This window comes from Poecile atricapillus, chromosome 20 (assembly GCF_030490865.1).
Source record: "Poecile atricapillus isolate bPoeAtr1 chromosome 20, bPoeAtr1.hap1, whole genome shotgun sequence".
Classification (NCBI taxonomy): domain Eukaryota; kingdom Metazoa; phylum Chordata; class Aves; order Passeriformes; family Paridae; genus Poecile; species Poecile atricapillus.
In genome coordinates, this window is record NC_081268.1 from 1459724 (window position 1) to 1484480 (window position 24757).

At 43.8% G+C, this 24757-nt stretch overlaps 1 protein-coding gene across 3 annotated transcripts in view; it reads right to left on the bottom strand.

The window, feature by feature from the left end:
* Positions 1–31: 31 nt before the first annotated feature.
* SCAI (suppressor of cancer cell invasion) overlaps positions 32–24757 on the bottom strand; it is a 38824-nt gene continuing 14098 nt past the window's right edge. For all 3 annotated transcript variants that reach the window (XM_058853621.1, XM_058853620.1, XM_058853622.1), the window contains 15 exons: positions 20948–21043; positions 20258–20344; positions 19620–19718; positions 18871–18967; positions 18011–18109; positions 17233–17385; positions 16304–16405; positions 15633–15734; positions 14923–15001; positions 12777–12876; positions 12229–12310; positions 7774–7846; positions 7063–7236; positions 6881–6981; positions 32–5784 (listed from right to left, as the gene is read on the bottom strand). In XM_058853621.1, the coding sequence (XP_058709604.1) occupies positions 5635–5784; positions 6881–6981; positions 7063–7236; positions 7774–7846; positions 12229–12310; positions 12777–12876; positions 14923–15001; positions 15633–15734; positions 16304–16405; positions 17233–17385; positions 18011–18109; positions 18871–18967; positions 19620–19718; positions 20258–20344; positions 20948–21043 (1594 nt within the window). In that variant the 3' untranslated portion in view covers positions 32–5634. The remainder of the gene's footprint in view (positions 5785–6880; positions 6982–7062; positions 7237–7773; positions 7847–12228; positions 12311–12776; positions 12877–14922; positions 15002–15632; positions 15735–16303; positions 16406–17232; positions 17386–18010; positions 18110–18870; positions 18968–19619; positions 19719–20257; positions 20345–20947; positions 21044–24757) is intronic.

Here is a 24757-nt window from a genome sequence, read left to right on the forward strand (position 1 = left end):
CTCCCTCGGCCCCGCTCCTCCCTCCCGCTGTCCCACCCCGGAGCGGACCAGGCGGGTCGGTACGAGCGTTTACCACAGTTTATTGACAGCACAGTCCGCCGGCGGGGCCGGGGCGGCAGCCGGGACAGGGACAGCGAACGGCTCGGACACGGCACAACCGCGAACACCGGGCGGGAGCGGCCCCGGCGCGGCGGGGACAAAAGCGAACGGCAATCTGCTCCAAAGTCTCTGGAAAGGCTGGAAAGGCGGTGACGAGCAGGACGCGGGGCTGGCGCTCGGTTTGTGGTAGCCGCCCGGACCGGGGATGGTGTCCGGCGAGACAAGCGGCAGGGCCCAGTTCCATCGCGGCTTTTGCTTTTCCCGCAGTGTCCAGCAGGAACACAAACGCGCTTCTTCCCTCCCCGAACAACGGCAGAGTCGCTTCTGGCATCACACTGCTTTGGCGATTACAGATCCCTTGCAAAAAAGTCCATTTGCTCAAAAAAATGTTTATTTATATATCTCTATATATTTTAAGGAAAATATCCGTTTTTACCAAAATACGATATACAGGCACACAGCTGTAAAATAACTTTAAACCAATTCACTATAAAATTACTTTTGGTAATAAATAATTTGATTCTCAGAGAGGCAAAACGCTCCCTGTACCTCCGCAGCTGGGCTGCCCGAGGCACGGTCCCTCTGCATTCCCAGAACGCTCCCGAACACTCCCACCTGCGCTCCCCTCATCCTTCTCGCTGGGCCTTGCCCAGGGCAGAAGCAAGTTGTGCTTTTCAGCCTGCATGAGGCAGAATCCTGCTCCCAACAAACCAGGTCAATGCCGGAATGGTAATAAACACGCCAGAAGCCACCTGTGAAGTCAAGGGGGCAGATCCTCCCAGTAGGGTTTATTGTGGAAGGAGCGGCTGCTGGGACTGGGCTGGTGAGATCTGTTCTGCTCTGGGGCTCCTGCAGGCCAGCAAGCTGTGCTGGGGTCTGCTCCCAACAGGAGTGAAACCAGGAACAAAACATCTATGGGTGCATCTGGGCAGAATTCAGAGACAGTCCTTAACCCCAAAAAGTGTCAGATTCAGAAATCCTGAACTAGCTCTCCTCAGTCTTGGCACAATAATGGTTTAGATGGGAAAACAAGAAGTGGCTGACTGTTACTCCTAAATCTAAAGCAGTTACGTGTGTCCTCTGCTCTCTTGAGCAGATCTCTATGGATCTTCAAAGCATCCAAATACATTTGGTCACAGAACAGTATTGCTTTACAAGTCCAGTGTTACAGGAGTGTATAATCTGCTCTGGAGAGCTCTGCCCCAGCTGCTGTGTCCAGTCTGACCTTACAAGGCCACAGAGCAATTTTCAGCTCTCTGTATTACTTTTTTTCCCTTGTTCAGGAAACTTCTCCTGCCTGCAGAGCTCCCTCAGCCCCAGGAGCAGCCACAGCCACCACAGAGCAGCTGCCAATACCCCCAGGACTGAGTGAGGCTCGGCTGCTGCTGCACCAAGGAGCTGCACTCAGACACTTACTGAGGAATCGAACACAGGTAAAGCTTTTACAAAAGAAATCTCAAGACAAAACAGTTGTTGAGACAGATTCCAAGATTTTTAGCTTTGGGAAGGAGCAGACTTGCAGCACAGCGTGGTTACAGGACATGAGAGGCAATGAGGCAGGGGAGGTGCTTCCTAACTCATGCCAGGGAAGGGCTATGGAACAGCACTTCCACCCTTAAGGGAGAAGCCTGACCAGATCTACTCAAATTGTAGCTTCTAAAGATGATTAATTAGAGCCAAATTTCCTGTTGCCCCCATCTATTTCCTATGATCCTTTAAAGACATCTCTGCACATCTCCCTGGGGAGCAGTCTTGAGAGGTTTAGTCAGTCATGACTTGACAGACATTATTTTGATTTTTACTCACAGAAAGGTCCTGAAACTTCTCAAGAAAGCACTCCAGGGAACAAGTTCTGTTTGCACAGCTCATGGAAGCTAGTGCTCCATTTAGCTGGTGCACAAAGCAAAATGACACATCACATCCCAAGAGGAATTAAAAACCAGAGCATTAAAGACTCATAACCCTGCATTGCCCTATCACTGTTATTTAGAGAAGTCAAAAGGGAAAAAAAAAGCAACAGCAGTAACTTTGGCGAGATGTTCCAAAGCCAGTTTGAGCAGGAGCACAAACCTACTGTGGGAGCAGGATTCATCTGAGCACACCACATGCAGGGAGTAGGGAGCCAGGCAGGAGCAGTCCTGTAAGGACACAGCTGGTCCAGTTCACCTTGTCCTCTCAATGTATTACAGGCAGAATTTACCCCTTTAATTTGGCATTGCCTGGTGCTGGCAAGTGTTCTCCGCTAATATAAGCAATAAAGATACATGGAGAAAGGGAGAGCGAGACAAGAGGGAAGGCATCAGGCCTGAGAAGAAAAGGATTTGTTCTCTTCTCACTTAAAAATGGGTCAGTCTTTGCTTCGCTTCCACACTGAGGACTGCGAGATACAGAAACCAGATTTTCTTCAGTACACACAAGCATACACCGAGAGGTACCTACGACCATAGCACAGAGCACACAGTAGCACAAATTTAGAATGACTTAGTTCAAACAAGACAAGCTTTTACTTGGAGGGGAAAATATCAACATTTTCATATTGAATGCAGTTCTTTGGGTGGGAAAGAAGGGGCTGGCTCAAAATCCAAGACACTCATCCTAGCTACAGCTAGAGCAGACAGAGGGTAGGAGCCCTCTGCTTCCACAGTACAATTCCATACTCCTCCCAACACAACAGGAGTGAAATCTTTATCTTTGAATGTCCCAGCACTGGACCTTCTAACAAAGATCAGCAGGTTAGAGGAGAATTAGAAACCTCAAGAATTAATTTTTGACTTGGACAGTCATTGCTGTTAAGTTCAACTTCTGAACTAATTTTGAAGGCCTACATTCTCCTCCTACACTCCAGCTTCTTCAGGGCGTTATGTATTTTAAAAAGTGCATTCTTCTCTGATGAGATCTACCTTGGCAAAAAGCAAACAGAACTTCCTCGAAGGTCTGCAAATGATAGAAGCCTCTCAGGTCACATGCAAGGACTCCCCGCTTCAGCCTGGCTAAACAAAGGTGAGGACCACCAAGACTTTCCCAGTCAGTTCACAAGCAATGTCCCAGAGGTTCACCGGCCCACACGAGTGGAATCGTCATCATCATCATTCCTATGCTTGGAAACAGCATACTCTTTTCCACAGAGATGGAACCAAAATAAGAATAGCTTCATCAAAGCAAAAGCTAAAGCAAAGCAAAAGCATTTGGCTGGAAGGCAGTGAGCTGGGGAAAACTCAATTCCCCCTTTCCATGCAAGCTGAACACTGCTGGTAGAGGAACAGCAGGCAGGGCAACAAATAACCTGCCTCTCACTTGCTGCTGCATTAAAGGCTTCCTGCATCTTGAGCCTCCACATACAATCCCACGTTTGAGCAACTGGGGACCTCCTACCAGGCAGAATGGCAGGGATCAGCTTCACAGTAAATACATGGATCTTATCACTGTAATACATACAGGGGTACCCATTCCCCTGGCTAACTAAGGGCTCCTGTACCTGGAATCAGTTATCAATTACTTCAAGGTCCAAGGGTAAGTCCCTGGAAACAGCAAATTACAGTGGAAGAAGAGCCATAACCTTTAGTACAACCACAAATGATCTGCAGCACCTTGTGGAATCCACCCAACATGGCGTATGTGTGTATATATAAATTTTGTATATAGACATTGTAGTGGTTCATTCTTTTTAATACATATACAAGTACCTATACATATATACATATTTACAATTTACACCAGCCAGTAGATGTATGTGTACTGTACATACACACACAAACGCCGAGCACACACATGCACACACACGAACACACACTTGTTAGAACAGACTCCACAGCCTGGGAAATGAAATCCTGCCAGAGTCCAAAGAGCAGCACCAAGGGGTGGGGAGGGGTCTCAATGTACCAGCTTCGAGACTGCTTAGGACAAACACAAGCATTCACAGGATTTTGTACACTTGGGAAATAAAGAACGGATGGTGCAAGCTTCAGCCCAGCTACAGAGAACCTTCATGCAAACTCCCCAGCTGCACTGCAGCCGTTCCTGCTGTTGCACACTGTGCTCCCTCGGCAGAATGGACCCACCAGTGCTGACCTGGCTGACCAGACCACACCCTGGGTGATGCTTTGCACCCAGGACTGCCATGATACTACGGCAGTCACCAAGTTCTACACTGTTTCCACCTAAGCATGAGGCATGGCTGGGGTTCAACAAAAAGCACTGACTGGACTTGCCCTCTCGCTTCTTTTCTAGCAGCCCATGGAACAGTGACAATTGACTTTTCCATTTTTCCATTTAATAGCTTAAAGTATCTCCATTCCCTCATCCTTGCTCACCCTGCACTGCCAGGATCTGCCCTAGTTCTGCAGGGCAGGCAGTGCAGTCCCAAATGTGCCAGCCAGCACTCTTCCCAGCAGCCACAAGAGCCTTCTCCAGCCAGCCCCTTCCCAAAGGCCACTGTCCTCTTGCAGACGCCCCTGCTGAGCTCTCAGGCTGGGGAGCCGAGCCCCTCGCTGCTCCTGCTTCCAGGGCACGACTGAGTCATAGGGGGGACATGCAAAACATCCAGGGGGTTATGGCAGTTCCCACTTGGTTTCACCTGCAAGGGGAACATCAGCACCTCTCCCGGGGCACGGGGCTGTGGCACAGCGGGGTCAGACACACGAGTGACAGGAGGGGCGGGCACAGCACTGCACAGGACCTGTCTCAGCTCCTGTCAGGGAGTGGTCATGCTCTGGGAGCCACACATTCCATCCGCACACGGAAAGGAGGGGAACACCTGCCGGAAATGCTGGAATTTCTATATAGTACCTCAAACTGAAGAATGCCCCCTCCTCCTGTGCAAGATCCCCCACAAGACAGTGAGAGGTGGGGGCCGAGTTTCAGGGTTTGCAGTTTGTTCACCTATTGACCACCTGCCCAACCGGGTCCTTGGGTTCATACAGAAAACCGCTGCATCAAACTTATAGGGAGCATTAAGTATCTTTAAAAAATCACTTCAAAGCACTGCTCCAAATGCAACTTAATTGTCCACAGTTTTGTCTCCTCACTTGCCTAAGACTGAAAAAATATATTTGTTATGAAGGAATCTGTGTTATTGCTATTGTTGGTTTGCACTGTGTGGTTCCATCTTTACCTTTTCAAATCCAAACTCTTTGGGGATAAAATATTGTTTTTTTCTGTTGATTTTTTTTCTTTCCAATTTCTTAAAATTGTATAAAAATAAAGGATTTCCACAAATGTGGGCTAAAGGTATAACCAATAATACTTCTATACTTAGGATCAGCTGTTGGAAATGTGGTTGACAGCCACAAGACCAGAAATAAACCTCTAGTGATTCTTTACTTTAACATTTAAAAGACATGAAAACTTCTGCTTATAAAATTGACCCCATACAGAATGGAACAGCTCAACTAATAGCTGTTTATTATTATTTTTTAAAATAATGGTCCTAAATTTAAAAATAAAATCAAGTACTTCCTTTTATGATTTTCACATTATAAAACTGCACCATTCAAAATCTGTGGCCAGGGAATCCCCTTTGCAGTAAGACAGTTTCTTTTAATAGTCATCGAGTGTGTTTTCCAGGAAAACATTCCTAACATCCAGTATGGAAGCCAGCTCCAAAATGTGCTTTTGGAGGTGAGGGTTCTCCACCGTTTCATCTCTTGGCAGCTGAGGATAAGATTCAGGATAATTTCGAGTCTCCTGCTAGATGACAGTGAAAACAAAGAGAATCAGACACTCATCTTTTCACACCTTCTAGGAAGAAGACTGCAAAAGGCCAGTTGTGCCCTAAGTATTGGGCAGTATTCAGTATGGCACAGAGACAGAAAATAGTCTAGAATTTTCAGTTTTCTTTTTCCATTGACTCAGAGATGGGCACAGTGGCAATAAAAATGCCTGTCCATCTCAGATAGTTATTGGTATGTTCACTAAGGCTTTGCAGAAAAAAAAAAAGGAAACCTCTAAAACAGACAAAAAATATTCACCTGTACTTACCTACTAGGCTGGAGTTCATTTCTTGAAATTACAGACATGTAAGATCTCCAGTGGGAGATTCATCTCATCCTAAAACAAATATCTAAGACACTGGGGGCAAATCTCTCCCCACTAACACAGACCTGCTTCTCCTCCCTGGTATCAGAGCAGCCCAGGTAGTTGACTTAGGCTTGGAGAGCTGCTGGATGTCTGCAGTTCCACAACTGAATACTGCACCTTTCAATGCTCCAGTCCCATTCTTCCCTGCAGTATTTAAAATGGAGCAGGCAGTTTATATGCCAACATTCATATAAAATGGTATAGATCCAGAGCAGACTTCTCTGTTGGCACAGCTTTAACCAACCAGGAGGCAAAATACCATCTTCCTATTTAGTGTATTCATTTACACTTCAAAGACCTTTCAAAACCCATTCACATGAATACATTCCAGAAATAATGACCCACTCCTCCCCTCTTCCTCTTATATTCTTGTTCTATACCTTTTTGGTTGTGTAGAAATAATATTCTTATGTTATCAAGAGGAATTTTTCTAGCAGACAAGGCTGTCCAGAGTGACATAATTGAACTGGAGTGTGCCTGCTGTGTTACATGCAGGACTGAGGCTCCTGCAAGCCAAAGGCTTTGTGCCTTTGGAGACACACGAAGGCACAGCCTCAGTGTAAGCTGCAGGAACAGCATGTGAGCATCCGTCACCTTCCTGAGGTCACCCAGACCTGCTCAGCCCTTGGACCCTCCCACCTGAGCTAGGGCAGCTCTACAGGCCCTGGTCTGGAGTTCCCACAAAGGCACAGACATCCCTGCATACCCGGAAGATTTTGTGCATCCTCATAGTAGCCGAACAGAAGATAAATCTCGTGAGAAGCAAGCGAAGAAATTCATCCCCAAAAAACTGAAGAAATGACTGATCTGTACAAAAGGCAAAGAAAGCTCAGTTAAGAAAGGCTCAAAGTCTCCCAAAAGGCTCAGCTGTGCCTGGCCAGGCCATACCTATGGATCGGGAGTGGGTCAGCAGCTGGGCAATGTCCCGGTTGATTTTTCTGAGGTAATCCTGACACTTCTCCCATAATCCTCGGCGCATGCTTGATAATCCAGAGACAAACAGGAATGCCATTAACGGATTGTTCAGAAAGAGTGTGAAGAGGCTACCCCGCTGAGACTGATCTAAAAGGAAAAATAAATCAATAGACAAAAGGATACATTTGGCACATGAAACAGAAACGCTGTCCCTGCCACACAACGAAGTCGCTCACCCGCTAAATTCCATCACAGAGGAGCTACTCCTGTGTGTTAGTTACACCTTCTCTCATGCAGACCTGATCAATGACTGGCAATAAAAGCTTGCTGGAGACGTGCATTAACACCAAGACACCTTAACTGACTCTGCTCCCTTTTTGGGAGAAATAAAGCTGCCCAGAGTTGTAATAACCACCATCACACCCCAGGCTGGGCTGGCCACTTCCTCAGTCTCCGTGTAGGAGAGCTCCCAGCTCTTGTTGGAGCCATCTGTAGAAATGTCATCAGCATTGGAACAAATTATTTACCACATACAATAGCTAAACTTTATCATACTACTTCAGGCATTGGTAACCTGATTTAGGTGTTACACAGCAGTGAAATGCTGTCTTTTCCTGAGGAATCTGTTTGGGATAGATACAGGATGCAACTGCAGCTTGTTGGGAAATGCAATACTGCACATACCTTGCAATGCTTTTGGATATGCTGTTGGAGAAAGCAAGCACACCAATGGTTGTCCAAATAAGTTTGTGAAATTCTGTAACAGATAAGAGTTTTGAAGTATTGATGGTCACTTTGCTTGCCTTGAATATTCAGCAAGTCAAGGGTACAAATCACATTAATGACAGAAGATACTAATGCCCCTCACACAGCTGAGCATTGGCAATGAGTCTCACAAGTTCACTTACTCAGAAATCACAGCACAGAAGGAATATAGCCAACTACATTTTAAAGGAATTACAATTCTCTCATTTCATTGCTACTGATGCCAGACACTAATTTCATGGAAATATGGCTTTCAGTAGTAACACATTACTTGAAAATAAAAAAATGCGTTCTGCAGTGAAAGTAATTTGGTTTAGCATCTTCACTCAACACCAATTGAACTGCCCAGTCAAAAATATTTCTTTCCCCTTTTCTTTCTAGCAGGAGGAGCTATGTCTGATGAAACATGAGAGCCCAGAGAAAAGTTTTAAAGTAAGTTTCCTTTAAAGCAAGTATGTCACAACCTTAACATCTGCTGTACTGAACCCTCATTTTACAATACTCATTTCATGCCCCTTTCACCAGCACCTTAAATGTTGCCAGAGTGTCCAACTGCACAAGAATTTCTCCAGAACCTGAAACACCACCATTGTCCACTTTCACCAATATTTACCTGATAATGTTCCTACTGTATATCTGTCTGGTGGTAAACAATTAACACAAAGGGAAAAAAGCCAAAAATCATGCACACAACTTCATCAGCTATCACCAAAGAGCTTTCTTAAAACTGAAAGCTTGCAAAGCTATAGAAAATGTGATTGTGTCTGCATCCTTTCAGAGCACAGACTTAAACCTCACCTCCCAAGCATACAAATGCCACAAATCTGAAGACTGGATTCTTAAAACTGCTGTTTACAGGTGTAAGACATACAACACCACAAGTATTTGCTTGTGTAGAATCCTCAAAAGGTGTTTTTTTAAATTCCTTTTGGCTTCTGCATAATCCAAATGAACTTTCCCTTCCAGGTAGTATATTTCCGTTATATTAGTATTATCGAATTAATTTGATCTAAATCTGCTAAATACTAGAGACAGAAATCTAGTCTAATCAAAATAAAACATTTCCCATCTCTGACAAGAGTGCTGAGTAGTACTAAAACCCCTTCTAGTTCATTAGGAGCCCAGGGAAGACTGATAATGCTGGATACTAAGGTTTGGTCTCTAAGGAAGAAACAAAGACAATTCCCTTGCAGACAGTAACAACAGGCAGCTCAGGAACTGGTGAAAGAAATATTTCAAACTCCAGGAGTCACATAGACACTGCTGGTTTGAACTGTACACACATTGGCAAGGTTTTACCTTCTCCAGTAACTCCTATGCTCAGTACCATGAGCAGATTGACATTTCATTAATTCCATCGTGTGTCACTCAGTTACAGACCAAAGCAGCCACACCACCAGTGAGAAGAGCCCTGCAGTCCAACAGCCAAGAGCACCCCTGGGTCACTTGTGTGTCTCTGGCTGAGAGCACTTCTGGACCCTATCCCAGCAGAGGTTAAGCCAGGAAAACCTGCCCTGCAATACAGATGTTGACAAGAGGTCTGGATATGGAATGCCCTACCATCAGTGCATGGACAACTACAAAAACAAAACCTCATTCTGTTCCAAAATTGACTGGTTTTTTATTTCAGTGTTCAAGTTTTCCAACAGAAATATTGCTGATTTTAACAATGCATGTCATGTACATCTCCTTCCAAGAGAGAACTGCCCATCATCTCCAAAAGAAGTCACTTCACATTTAAGCTTTGCTAAGCTAAGTATTTATACCACATCACTGACAAATGCCTTGCATTCTCACTGGCTGGAGGTTTTGGTTTGGTTTGGTTTTAAGACTTTGCATTTTACCATGATCCTAGTCAACCACAGCTACAGGAAGATATTGATTTAAAAATATTATTTCATCCACATACGCAGTGGTAACCTTCAAGAACACACAGACAGCTATATTTAAATGGAAGTGTTAAAAAAAAAATTCACGGCTTTCAGTAGATATGCTCGATTTGCAGTTATCTTCCACTTTCAGCTAAATATACAGGGAGGAAGCTGTTCAAGTGCCGCTGATTTGACAAACTGGCAAGTCACTTCCTGGCAGGACTTACTTTCAGTCATCACCATTTAAGTCCTCTGGAGGGAGGGAGAGGATGGGGATGCGTGCAGGAGAGCAGGAGCGGGCTGCAGAAAAAGATGTGCGAGCAGTTGCTGTTGCTGCCGGTACTGCTGGCAGTGATATTTAAATGTCAGAATAGCTCCTGTCCTATCAGGAAGGATCAGAGCAGACACACGGAAAAAAGTCAGAATTTACTTCAATTCCTCAGAGGATCGCACAGAACCTCTTTGTTTATGCCAACACTTGAGCCTCCAGACACCTCCCAGCCTGCCAGGGGACAGTCACAGGACAGCTCTGTCAGGGCACTCTGGGGACAAGGACCCTAGCATCACCACAGGCAGGAGTATACAAGGGCTGGAAATACTGACTTTAACAGCTCTGCCATGAACCTTCAGTGGAAAACAAAACAAGACACCTAAGCCAGCCCCTCACACGTTCAGTGGCAAGAGATGGGGAAGGTGAATGTCACTTCTGAAATGCTAAACATACTTCTTTTTAGCTTCTTTGCAGTTTTGCCCACACTGTTCTGCTCTGGGTCAGTGCTCCTAGCAGCCACTTCCATAATCCTGTCCTGAAATACTTCCAAAGCTCACATTTCTGTACTCCTTTTACACAGACAGAGCTGGATGCTTTCCACCAGCTGTGCTGAGCAGACCAGTGGGTTTCACACCCCTGTCAGCTCACTGCAGAACAAGGAAAAGAAACTCAGTGGAGGTTACAGAGCTACTTACTGTGTGCCCACAAAATCTAAAGAAAACCTAATTATCAAATTTAAATGTAATACAGAAACCAAATTCTACTGTAAACACTTGACATTATTCTCACAAGACCTACAGATCTACATATGGAAATCCATTTCCCCAAACAGGTCCTTTTCTCTAAGCTTTACACAGAACCCCAGCCTGTCCAGAGCTGGAATCCCTTGCTCTCCTACAGAGCTGATTCACTTGGCATCTTTTAACAAACCTATTAGAGAGGAAGGTAGTACAAAAACCAAAACCAAACCAAAAACCAAACACAAGCCATACCTTTTTCCCCTGAAGGAAACCAATCCCCCTGATGGAATGAACCTCAGGAAAGAGCCTACGGAAATAAATCCCTTCCAAATGCCCAGTTTCTCAGAAAGACAAGTAAAATATTCCAATTGTGTTTCCCTCCATTTAAATGGGGAAGGGAATTCAAGAAAAAGCAGATTTGCTCTGAAACCAGTGCAGTGAACTCAAATAAAGTGGTGTTTAAAAAGCCCTCTGAGATACATTAAGCTACAACAAATCAAAGACCCAACAGAGAGGCCAGATCATTATCTGGCTGTCAGGCAGCAGGTTCCCTGGCTTAGCACAGAACTATCCTGAATCACACTGACCACTGCTTTAGTACCTCTCCTTGGCCAACACATGCCTTCAAAACAAAACAAACAGCACAGCCTGTGGACACTGAACAAGGCACAAGTTCATCTGGCCACTAGACGTCCCTGTTCCTCCTCCAAAACGCAGCTGTGGATGGATGTTCCCTTCCCTCACTGCACATAATGGAGCTATAAAAAGGAACACAGAAGAAGTGGCACTTTCCCCAGATATAGCACATTCTTATTACCCCATTCATGAATGAAATACATGTGTAATGCTCTCCAGATTCAACTGGCCACCACGAGTGCAATGCCTGCTTCTGTATTACCCGAACTGCAGATCCCCAGAGGTGATTTGGCATGGAGCAATTCTACTGTAAGTTCAGAGCACCCCAGGAAGGAGGCTCAGTGTCCAAGCAAACACAGCTCTACAGTAACACTGGATGCTAATTTGAGGCTTGTTACTTCCTTGATTCAGACACTTTTCAGACACAGACACCCCATGTTTTATAAGATCAGGCTCAATGCTTTGACTCCTTTCTGTTGCTTAAAAGCAACTGAATGTTGGATGACTGGAAAAAAGAAAAGCATATTAGTTATCTCCCTCCCCCATACATACACACACACGCATATCCCGAGATTTGTCTTTGGTATAAAACAAAAGTAAACCTCCCACCAGACCTTGGAAATCTTGAACCTTTTTTCCCTCCAGGAGGATTTATTACTTTCCAATGAGCGGCTGTTCATGTGCTTCTCCTTCTTGTTCCTATTCATAGGGTCAGATCCTGACTAGCATGCACAACCTCAAAAGAAAAGAAAGACTGAATACAAACTGTTTAAAAAAATAGCCTGTTAAAAGTGTAAGCTAACTAGGGGTTGGCACTGTATCCTACCACACGAGGAACTGCCTCCAAGGGCCTTACCTTGTAGGCAACGCTGTTGGAAGAATCCACGATGATGAACAGGGGCTTTCTGGTGAAAGGGTAGAGATCTCCAGGGTGAAGGCTGCAAAGAGAAAGGGACACCTTACAACACCACAACTGCTGCACAGCTCTGACACTGCACAAGTGTCTCAGGCACACAGTTGCCCACAGCCAGATAAAAAGCAGAATGATTCCCCATGACCCAGTCCCCAGATTCATCCTCAGAGAACAACTGCACTAGTGTCTGTATTTGTCTACAATACAGGCTGTGGGACTTATTAGTTCAGGAGATTTTTAACTTCTTGAGAAGTCATCCACCACTGATCTGAAGTTTGCCAGTAATTAAGAATTTATATTAACTAACTTCTGTAAGTAAGGCTGAAATGTTTAAATAATCATTTAAAGCTGCACATTCATTTCTAAGTGTTTAAGGCAATCCCCATTATGATGTCCTGCACTGAGGAGTTTGAGCTCCAGAGGCGGTGATGCATTTTTCTCTACTAAAGACAAGCTCCTGTGACTGTGCAGGTGTGCACCACAGCACTCACCAGTGCATCTCCTTGTAGGACTGGTTGCGCTTGTGGATGGCGTCCCCATTGATGATGTCCCGGTTACTGTTGGTCAGCACACCCCCAAAATCGTACGGACCTTCACGAGGGAAAAGGAAGCTAAAATCAGCAGGGGCAACTCACCCCTGCTAGACATTTAGTGATCACATGAAAGGGAGGAAGCAACAACAAATCCCAGAAAACTAAGGGAATCTGAACTACTGCAGTTGTGAGGAGGGGAAAGAGGAATGTGAAGACTTCACTAACTGCATATTCGTTTTTATGCTTTTTTAGAAATTCCAGCATCTATCCAATAGAAGCAAGGAGTGCAACTTCATAACTTTTAATTTAATTATTCACTATTTATCCACAAACATTAATGCAAATGACCCAAATATTGTCTCTTGTTACACTATAGAGAAAAAAGATTAAAACCCATTAAATGTCTGATACAGGAAAAGCAATACCTTTGTAAAATTACTGCATGAGTTTTCATATTCCAGATTCAGAATTTAATCAAAAAATAAGGCTAAATTAATCAAAAAGACTAGAAATACTACTGTCATTTGCAGTTCTAACACTGCAAAGGAGAGAAGAGAGAACTCAGAGAATGACAAAGGACAAAACAGCTTTAACCAGATTTCAAATCCGTAGCAAAGGTTTGTATTTCAAGATTTCAAAGTCAGAATTCACAATTTTCACATATACACACCCTGGACATGTGTTCCCACTGTAAGCTGAATATAAATTTGCAAAACTGAGCTACCCCCTGAATGAATGGAGAGCAAAGACAAAAGCAATGGCTATAAAAAATATCAAATCCTACAAGATACCAAGAAATGTTTCTGCCATTGGTATGGGTATGAAATGTCACTAACTTCAGTAAAAGTATTAGGATTTCCTCATTCTGTCATACATTTGCAGACTTGGCTGACCCACATTTGGCCACCAAATGCAATTTTTTCAGGTTTGGATACAAGGCACCTTTCCATTTTAGGGAAGCTTTGGGGATACAAAATCAGGAACAGAACAAACATTAATTTAGCACTGTTACGAACACCTCACATGGTCTGCCAAACACACAGCTTGCAGGCAATGCACAGTGCAACTTGCAGCTGCTCTCCCTTTTAATAAGGCAGAAGTGTGTGCAGACCACAGTGCCTTATTAAAAGAATGCAGTTGTGATGGATTCACTGAGGGAAAGCTGCACTCTGGCTGTGCAGCTCCTCAGGTGGCTGAGCCCAGGTGTCTCTGCCACAAGGTCTTAAGCTGAAACAATACATGCAGAGAGGGGGACATACCACAGGCTTCAGAGAACACACTTCAGTTAGGACCTATCACCAAGCTGCAGAAGTAAAATGTTAAAAGCATTTAAAAAAAAAATCACTGCCACCATCCAAAGCTGACAGGGATTTTTTTTTCTTTTAACATTTTGAGAGCTCTATAAATCATGCACTGGGGAGGACAAAGCATGCATCTTTATAAAGGAATGCAAGTCTCAAACAGATGAGGTTTTTACAATATTTAGGATGTTAAAAAGTTATTTTGATTTTTTTCTTGAATTATATAAACAGATTTTTGGACTGTGTTTACTTCAGCCAACCAGTTTTCAGCTTTTACATTGCAGCTGCATCCAAATATTCTGCTAGATTGAAAAGAACAGGAGGGTGAGGTGAGGGGAATTGTCAAAAATCATGAGAAGGGCTTGAATTGTCAGGTTAATGAGCGTGCAAATAGACCAGTCCCTGCAGCTGCTTGAGTCCTTTCACCACCCATGTCCTGGCCACACATTCTCCTGGTGCCGGGCATTGGAAAGAATCAGAGTGCCACTGAGCCATTTTATGAACTTTGTGCTGATGCATCAACTGAGCCATGTTGTCTTCAAAATTGGGAGGCTTTTGATACTTCAGATGCATCAAAAACTGGATGTGTCCTTTGAAAAGTTCTCAGGTTAATGCACACTAATTAAAACACAAAGATTAAATTACTGTTTGTGGAAAATAAAGGCTATCTTACTAAGTAGACAGGAGAATCGAATTGACTTGTCTTTTAAAAGGAGCTTTGTGACATCTTTCTTGGTCACTTGTCCTGGAACATAAAGAGAATTCAAGCCCTGTTCATGACAGGGAGCATTCCTTTATTGTACCTTCACTATCCGAACGACCTGATGGGAACACGCCCGTGGCAGACAGGTAAATCAGCAGCACGCTGTTGGCAGGCAGCTCCTGGAACACAAACAAGGGGACCAGTGGCAAGGGAAGAAAGGTACAAGTTTATTTTAACACTGAATCATCACCTTCACAAACACATTGTCATTATAATTGTGCTACTCCTGCTTCTGGCTCCCCTCCACTCTGCTCTTGGTACGTGGATTTGCCCTGATCCACCACTTACACCCCTTCCAACACACCAAAAGTGTCACCTCATGAAAAGTCTCTAACTTTCCTCCACACAAACCTCTAGGCTGATATCAGAGCTCCAAGCAGCACTGAGAAAGCATCTGCTTCCACACAGAGTCTTTCACTATTTGTCCAGATCTGAGGCTCTCCAGGACACGGAACCCAAAAGCTTCCAAGATCCACACAGACCCCAACTCCCAGACAATTCACAAAGGAAGCTTTGTTTTCAGTTTGAATGGGATAGAGGACTGGAGATTCTGTAGCTATACAGTGCTCAAGAGCAACAACCTCCTGATGCACTTCCCTGATTTTGGTTTGTGCTTTGCATGCTAGGAAATGAAAGAATACTCTTAAGATTTTTCTATTCTCCAGATCAGTGGAGAGCCACATTTCACTCAGTCTCACAAGCAGTCCTGGGTATTTTTTCATTACAACTAAATTCACTGATTTCACAAACCTTAAATGACGCTGCTAAAAATGTATATAGCTGGCTGAAAGTTGGTTTATAAAGTAGGTATTTGTGGGGGTTTTCCCGCCTGGCTGGTTTCTCTGTTGACTCCTGTTAAAAGAAAGAAAGAAAATACTACTCAAAAAACCCCAACAACCAGATATTATCAAAGCAGTTTCATAGCCCTCTAAATCCTGTTTATTAGAATGCTCATCTCCAACACACTACCCACACAAATGGTCTGCATCTCATCATTCTGCATTTCCTACTACACAATAAAGCAAGATGCACAGTACTCAAACCAGAACTTTATATTACCCCTCACTGAAAATTGTGAACTAAATCTTTCTTATTGTCTCAAGTATCACCCAAGAAATTAGTGACAAAATTCACACTTCATCTCAATTAAATAAATTAAAAATCTTTATATTTTCTTTTGGCCCCAGATAGAACACTTGATGCTTTCTCTGAAGGGAACATTAACTTTTAGATGATTTAGTAACCTGATGAGTCCATGGATTTGAGCTACTCTTCACTAATTTCTAGTCAAGGTTACACCACCTTTACTAACCTGCTCTGCACAGTGATAATACTGAAGGAGTGCACTACTTAAACCAATCAATCAAACAAAAAACACAGTTAAGATGTGTTGCCAGGTTTGTTACTGAAGTGGAACTCACCTGCATTCCAGGTTTGTTCATTTGTGATGCCAAGTTCATGGGTTCCCTCTCCAGGGCTTGCAGCATTCGGAACATGTCGATTGTTAATTCACTGAACTTGACCTGCAAGAGAGTCACACAGTTTATTCTGCCTGATACACATTAAACAGAATTTCTCTGGAATAATCCAGCTAAGAGACTACACTGCATGCCAGAGAGACTATTCCCTCTCAGGGATCTGTCAGTGTCATCTCTGAATCTCTAAAGAGCTGTGACTGACTTCTAGAAGAGCTCACAGAAGACAATGTCTATTTGTTACTGATCTACCAGGCCAAGTCACTGCACTGCAGACCCCTGCTTCCAAATTACAGGCTTCTCTGGGATGTGTACAACTCAGGTGCTGAAATGGCTATGTACTATGAATTCAGAAAAAAATCTGACAAAGACAGATGAAGTGTAGTTTGAATACAATTCCCTTACCTGAAAAGAGCTCAGAGAGAAGTAATGAAATTTGTACAACTACACTATCATTAGCATATAAAAACAGGATGTAGATTGTCTTTTGAAAACCTCTTCCTGTTGCCACTGAAGTTGCAACAAGCTGGAGTGAGTCATATGAAAGTTTAAGTCAAGCTTTTTCTAGAGGTCTCTTAGAGGTCTCCCATGCTTGCATGTTGTTACAAATAAACCAGTATATGAAAATCAATTGTATCTACTCAATTGAAATGTTGAATATAAACAATAAGAGGTCTGTACCACAGGTCTAATATCTAACATTTCATTTTTAGCTCTTATTTCTGAGAACCCTCTTCCTCTTGCTACTACTGCAACCATCACATTAAAAATATTTCAATGTTCTCCTCTGTTGGAAATCTCTGTTGTATGATCAGAAGGGATGTCATGGGGGGGACTCCAAAGATGCAAACCCAGGTGCCCAGAATTTCCTTTACCTGGTTGTTGCAGTTCCCAATAATGAGCGCATCTGCAAGAGCAAGCTGTCCCACTATCATCCCCTGCTCCAGCAATGGAGCTCCCGTCTCAGAAAGCCTGTTAGAGGTGATTACAATGGTGTTGTCATCATTTAAAACCATGACAGGGTCTGCCTAAAAAAAGCAACCAGAATAAATCAAGAATTCAGGAAAGCATACAGATTTGCAGTCAGAGAGAAGTCCACAGATCTTAGCACTTACAATAAACATTTCACAAATGAGGCAGATTTTTTAAATTACTTTTCCATACATATATCTATATATTTGTATGCAGGCTACAGGGTAAAACCTTCCCAGCTGGAAAAGCAAAGTCCTTAGGGACTGCAAGAAATACATGTGACAAGCACAAGAAGGTACAGCAGAGAGAAAAGCACACTTCCTCCAATGACATGGACTCTGCTTCAGCTTCACTATGCCTGAGGAGTCAAATGTCATCAACAACCTTACAAATTCATGCAGAATAAACTAAATATTCCTACATTTATAATAATTTTAGCTTGTCTATTTTAGCTTTCTTCCCTTGTAGAAATGAATAGCAAAGGAGGAGAGTGAATGATAATGCTGCCACCCATTCTGACAATATTTAAATATTCCTGTGAACGCGTATCAGTGATTCATGGGACCACGATCCTGTCCCTGCACTAGCACACCTGCTTCCCTCACAGATGTGGTGATACAGGAACACTTCCATCAATAAGACAGGAAGCTCTGAAACAACTGCAGGGGATGGTATTCTCACCTCAATAAATGCTGCCACTTCCTGAAGAACCAGGTTCCACTCCACCTGATCTTCAGTATTGAAACGATGTGTGTAGTCTTCAATTTCATCTGACAGCTCCTGATGCAAACAGTTCAGAGACAGACACAGTCAGTCCTAAAACCAGACTTTAACAGGCAGTCAGTAACCTTATATTTGGTGAGCTGTGCTGGCCTTTAAGAATAATAAATAAATAAATTCCTTGAGAACATATGCAGCATACTCCTGACTAACATGCCAGCCAAAACGCGCTCTTTCGGCAGACAGAATGCCAATGTTACACTGAGTTCTGGCAATGCAAATTGTCTTTTACGTAGGTCCAAATGCAAAGAATATCTGGATGTAAGTATAATTATCCCACTCACAGCTATGTCACTGCTTATTACCATAAGCTACGGATACCAAGGATTCAAATTTCAGCTTGCAAGGAACTTTAAATACCTTGAGAAAGGGGATGGTGTGGCTGGTTTAGCTGTGCTAAGCTAAGCCTGCAGTTCAAGGGAGCTGTGACACAGACAGCAATGCAACCTACACAAAGCTGTCAAGCCCAGGAACTGCTTGAAGCAAGGTTGTCAGAGAGGCTGGGAAGCATATGCTGTGGGGAGCAGCTTGCTGTTCCTTTGCTGCACTTCCAGGGCATCTCCCTCTCTGGGCTGCAGCTATTGGAATATTTTTACTTGCTGTTCAAACAATGCTACCAAACCACTTAATCTTAAAGTGCCATTATTAAATGTCTGCATCACAGAAGGAAGGTATTCCCTATGTTGGATGTGAGATAGACTAGAAAAGCAAGGATCAGCAACCTCCTACCCCTCAGCCCCTTTATCCTGATTTTAGCATACCTTTACAAGGTCCTTTACAACATCCATCTTGTTGAGCAGGAGACAAACCACTATAAACCTTGCATAGTAACGCAGCTTCTTAACCACTAATTCGGGCCTAGACACAACAACAAAAACACCACAGCCAAATTTGAGATCAAAATAGAGCAGAGGCAGGTAGCAGGGGTAAGGGAGAGGAGGAGTTTAAGACCAGAGCAGGGCTGAACACTTGCAGATTAAGAGTTCTGACTGAAGTCGTGTGGTGATGAATAGGCACTTGGCTGCTTGGAATTTTAGTTAAAATTGAGTATAGGGACATAAAAAATAATTTAAGAAAGCCACAGCCTCCTTACTTGCCAGGGGCATGGGAGTCAGATATCATGGCTGGCTCCTCAAACTTTGCTGTACTGCAGTACAAGTTGCTGCTCCCCTGAAAGGCCTGATGAGAATCAAATAGATTCCTCTGCTTCAGCCCAGCTGACCCATCTTCCACCCACAACATCACGACTCCTGGCACTGATACTGCTCAGGATTTAAAATGACAAAACTTTGGGGCTAAAAGCCTTCTATCCAGGACCAGGTAACAGAATATTCTTCCAGTCATACAGCACAGCTCTTATTTAACCTGAATTTTTCAACTGTGGCAGAAGGATTAAAAGAAACTTCCTTCAACAACATGGATCCTAGTTGTGTTCCTACAGTTTAGAGTTCCTTGCTGTTTCTACACACCTTCTAGTCTTGAAAAAGCAAGGGCCTCTATTCAGACATACCTGTCTTCTTTGTTGACTTGGGAGTAGTAGGACCTCTGCCTAATTGCTGAGTAGAAGGAGAAAGCCTCATTGAGATAGCTGGTTTCAGAGGTGCGCAGGCTGCGGAGAAACAAGGCCATCAGCTCACTGCCTCAGAGGGAAAGCCATGCCAAACCCTCCCTTCCTGCCCCTCAGCCATCCTGGGCATCCATGGCAGAACTCCCTCCTCAAGTGCCACATGAAAGCCACACTCACTCTGGGAAGGCAGATGTCAGAGCTTGGATCCCATTTCAAGTAACAATCAAAGCTGCCCATCTTGCACCCACATGTACAGGTGACAGGGTCACTGAACTGTTTAAAGGAACATTAAGCTCCCAAACTTTTAAATCACACTTTTGCACAACATTCCAATGCAGCACACATGGAAGACACTTTGGAGGCAGGAGTGAAGTCCTTGGGCAGTACCAGTGTGACCAGCACCAGGTTCACAGGGGCCCTTCCCTGCGGCACCCCATGCAGTCCCCAGGACCCTCATTCAGAAACAGGCATCGTGACTCAGCCCAATCACTGATTCCTCCTGACTGAGCATCCAGACATTTGACATGCAGCTGCCACTAACCCTGCATTGCCCTCTTCAATCCTCTTCTGTGCTTACTTACTAATAATGGTAATAGAGCTGCCCAATCTTGGAAGCAATTTCCCCAATTTGCCACCTCTTCAACCCATACCGATTGTCCAATACTTGTCTATGTCGCAGGAGAGAAAAGAAAAATTAAAAGGATTCCCAAATTTCCCAGAACATCCCACCAGACAAGAAAAAGAGTCATTGCAAGGCCAAATTCAGCTTTCATTACTGGTGCAGCATTGCCAGCAGCAGCCCCTCACAGAGCCAACAGCACACACACCCCACAACAAGGGCCATTTATCTTGCATAAACTTGCCAGAACCAGACATAAGTGTGTTGCACAAAATGCAACAAAAGGTCACAACTTCCCAGGAGAACATTCAGACTATGCAGCCAGAGGAAGGTGTGAAGGATCAGAGCCCACGCTGCAGCAAGAGACTTCACACCATTCCAGATTCTGCTCTGCAGAATCCATCACCTCCTCAGTAAGAAATTAAAGCGCCACACACTCAGGTAGAGCAAAAGAGTTTGTTAAAAAAGTCACACTGAACACTCTGCAACATTTTAATTCAATAGACTGTGAGCACTGCAGGAAGCAGCTGTTCCCTCCCTTCATGCTTGAACAACAAAGTGAAATCTCAATCTTAGCTGGGGCCCTGGGCATTCCAGAGATTAAAGCTGCACTTAAACCCACACAACGCATCTGCCTACAACATTTCCTTACCGGTGCTGCTGTTGGAACTTCCAGAGTTTGGTGTAAACATCAAATGTTCGCCCAAAATAGGATTGCCACTGCTTCTGCCCATACTGAGGTAAATCCCTGCAAGAGACAGTGACAAAAGCAGAATTAGAAAGCAGAATCCACTCAGCCCAACATGACAGGAGTGTGTTTGTGTCAAAGTCAGAACTGCTTTGTTCAGGATTCACTTGACATACTTTAGAATTCTGCCTGCACCTAGAACTACAAGAACTATGATTGCCAGTTTCTCAAAACCTGTTGTTACTGGATGTCTCCAAATAGGAAATGATCATGTTCCTGCATGCAACAAGTGTTTGAAAAACGTCTTACAATTTTGCTAAAAGAGAAGTCATTTTATGGTTATATGCACAGAAAGACAAACTGGACTGTTAAAATATCATAATACAGGAAAACCCTACCCAAGAGCAAGCAGAATAACCCAGTGGAAATAATTTAATTTAGACTGATAATATTTATTGTTACTCCTTAAGAAAATAATCTTTTTCAGATGGATACCACCTTGTTTCAGAAGCAGAGCCTATGACATCCCCCAGTATCACCAGGTCAGGCCAGCATATGGATGCTCACAGTTAGCATTCACTGGGTTCTGCTACACCATCACCACATTTCTCACCCTCTAACTCAGCCAGTGACATGACACAACCTGAGAACTTCTGCTTTTTTTCCTGTCAGTCTCCAGTGCTACAAGGTGAGTCAGTTAACCCAGTTCAGTTCTGCTCTCCCACCTCCCCTCGATTTCCTTGCTGTTGTGTATTTCCGCCCCACAACTATGACGTATTCCTAAGGATTTTGGCTTTAATTTAAAGGTTTGTGCTCTCAACCCTCACTCCTCCCATTTCCCAGGAGTGACCTGAATCTTGAAACAAATGCAACAGGGGAGACCAAACTCCCGAGTCCCACTGAGCACACATTCCCTACACATCTACACTAAAGCTCATTTGAAGGAGGTGCACAACCCTACAAGTGGAAGTAGCACAGCTTTTCCAAGACAGAATCCTCATTCACTTGATTCAAGATTGATTTCCACAAGGAATTCTCTCTCAAATCACTGTGCTGGTTCATGTACCACCTTCAGCAGACAGAAAAGCAGCACATTCCATTTCCAAGCCTGGAGGGTAGAAACCAAGGGAAGCACCACCTTTAGGAAACCTTGCCATGTCCTCTGAAGGAGTCAGAGAAGCAGAGCAGTACACACCATTTCAGAGCAGCATTCTGGCCTGTTTCTGCTCACTGTAATTGCTTTAACAGCACCCGAGGTAGGAAAGGAAATTAATATTCCTCTGCTTGTCAGCCAACTGTACTTCCCACACAGCTTGAAGGGACCTAGCTCAGCTACTACAAGTAAAATGAATCCCTTACCAGCTACAGCTCTCACCAGCCTGGAAAAGCATTCCAGTACTTGGTGCTGATATTCCATGAAGATGCCAAGGAATCTGGGCAGGACTTTACCAAATTAAAAAACAAAAAAATCCCTTCAAGCTTGTAATTGGCTCAAAATCTTGCAACGTATGTTGGTGTAGCAAGGGGTAAACAGGAATATAAATATGTGCTTCAGGGTGCCAACATCTTCATTCAAATACAGCTTGACACAAACACATGCAAATTTAAAGCATTTTCTGCAAGGAACAATTCACCACCTTCTCTTGTTGTAATAGATGTAAACATTTTAGCTAAACAAAAGAAGCTAAGGCACTGTCTAAGCACACACCCAAGATACAGCACAGACTTCTATACGCAAAGCAAGAGGTAGCTTTAATTTAATTAGCACATCCACAAGATTCAATGTTAAAGTATATATAAAAAAAGAATATAAATACAAAACAACACTAAAATTGATAATTTTTTTTAAAAATATACAAATAAAAGTTCCCTGGCACTAACTTGCAGAATGAATGAATTAACAAGTTGACTTGAAGAACCCTAACCCAAGAAAACACCCTTCCCTCCAACACTGGTATCTGCACAAACTTAGAAATAAGCAGGTAACTATGGGCTGCTGATGCTCATGCATCTATCCCTCAATAATAAGCTAATTAACACACTCTCTAAACCTCACCTGTCACGTCCCCATCCCACACCTTCCTCTGCACAAGCCTAAACATTCTAACATAACCTAAACATAAAACCCAGCTCACCTCACTGTGCTACATTAGATTTGAGTATCTGAAAATTGGTGGTGTTTTAAGAAGCCTCTGTGGGTACAGTGTCCGTGTGTTTGTCCACTGCTGTCCGCAGCCGCTGCTGAGTGTCCACACGGATATTCCTCAAGCAGCATGCTCGCCTAATTGCAGCTGGCATAGCTGCACAATACCATGGATTCCTCAGCTCCCCAGGGAACGGGAAGGATCTCCATGGAAACAGACAGTAGCACTTGTTCTTTTGATAGTATTCTGACATGGCTGTAATAAAACTTCATTTATGACAATACATTACTGTGGTTTCAATACAGCTTTTCGCAGACAAGAGCTGCCCTTCCTGCCACCCCTTTACTGCTCTGTGCTGAGCATCACACATGCTGCTCCCACATACCAAGAAATTTTGCCACGAGAAAACATATGCATAAGCAAAAGAAGGCATTTAGTGCAGTTTTTTTTAATAGAACATGGGGATGTGCATTATTTGGTGAGAAATAGCCCAAAAGAATCCCAAAGCCTTGGCTGATTGCAGAGTGGCCTTTTAACACAGCTCCTCCCACCAAAGGAGATAGGGAATACATGACCCAGAAGCAATTATACACCCACCTTGAGAGCTCAAGACCTGTTACAGCAAGATTTTTGCTACTTCCAGCTCTACAGAAGGACAGCAAAGCAGTGAGAAGAGACCAAGGCAGCAGGTTTTCCTGTGGGGTGTGCCCAGCCCAGGCTGCTGGCTCATAGACAGCAGCAGGGTGCACCCACTCTGGCTGAACACCACCACAGGAGGGATTAAGAGGCAGCCAAATTAATCCAAATGCAGAGGAAGGGCTGGAGATTTTATTTGGGACAGTACAACAGCCTGCAACAACAATTGGAAATCATCTCAAATTTCTTGGCTTTTTAAACATTCCAAATGGCATGTGAAGATACTCTAGAACTGATGTTCTAGAAGGATGGGTTTCTCACACTGGGCACAGAAGACTGGTTCTCTTGCTGCACTAGTGTTGTTGGTGGATAAATTTCACACAATCCAGAATTTTATCCAATTCTTGCTGTACTTTTTGTCTCCACAAAGACCAGCACTACTTATATGCTCATAATTAATTCTGTCAGGAGTTCATTTCAGTCATGCTGCCAGATAATACTGGCTGAAACCCAATTAAAGGTGCTGAGGTGTGCTTGGCCAGTGCCACATGGAAGCTGTCACATAGGGATATTAAAGATATTGAGAAGGTCCTAGAGACTCAGCAGTACGCTTCAAAGAAGAAGGCTACAATAACTGTAAGTTTTACATTCAAAGCTTTAAATACATTCACAGTTTTGACAGGTGATAAAAAGAGGCAATTTCCTTTTATGCTCATGGGCTTGTAGTAGTTACAAGCTCCTATTCCCAGAACCTGGGCAGCAGTGGGATCAAAGTGGGGTGGCACAGAGCCAGAAGGTACCCCCTGAGCCTTCTTTCTTCATGCGGAGGCCCCCCAGCTCCCTCTGCTGCTCCTGGTGTTCCAGACCTTTCCCCAGCTTTGTTCCCATCCCTGGACACTCTCCAGTCCCTCAGAATCTCTCTTGCCTATGAGGGGCCCAGAACAGGACAAGTTGTCTCACCAGTGCCCACTACAAAGGGATAATCACTTCTCTA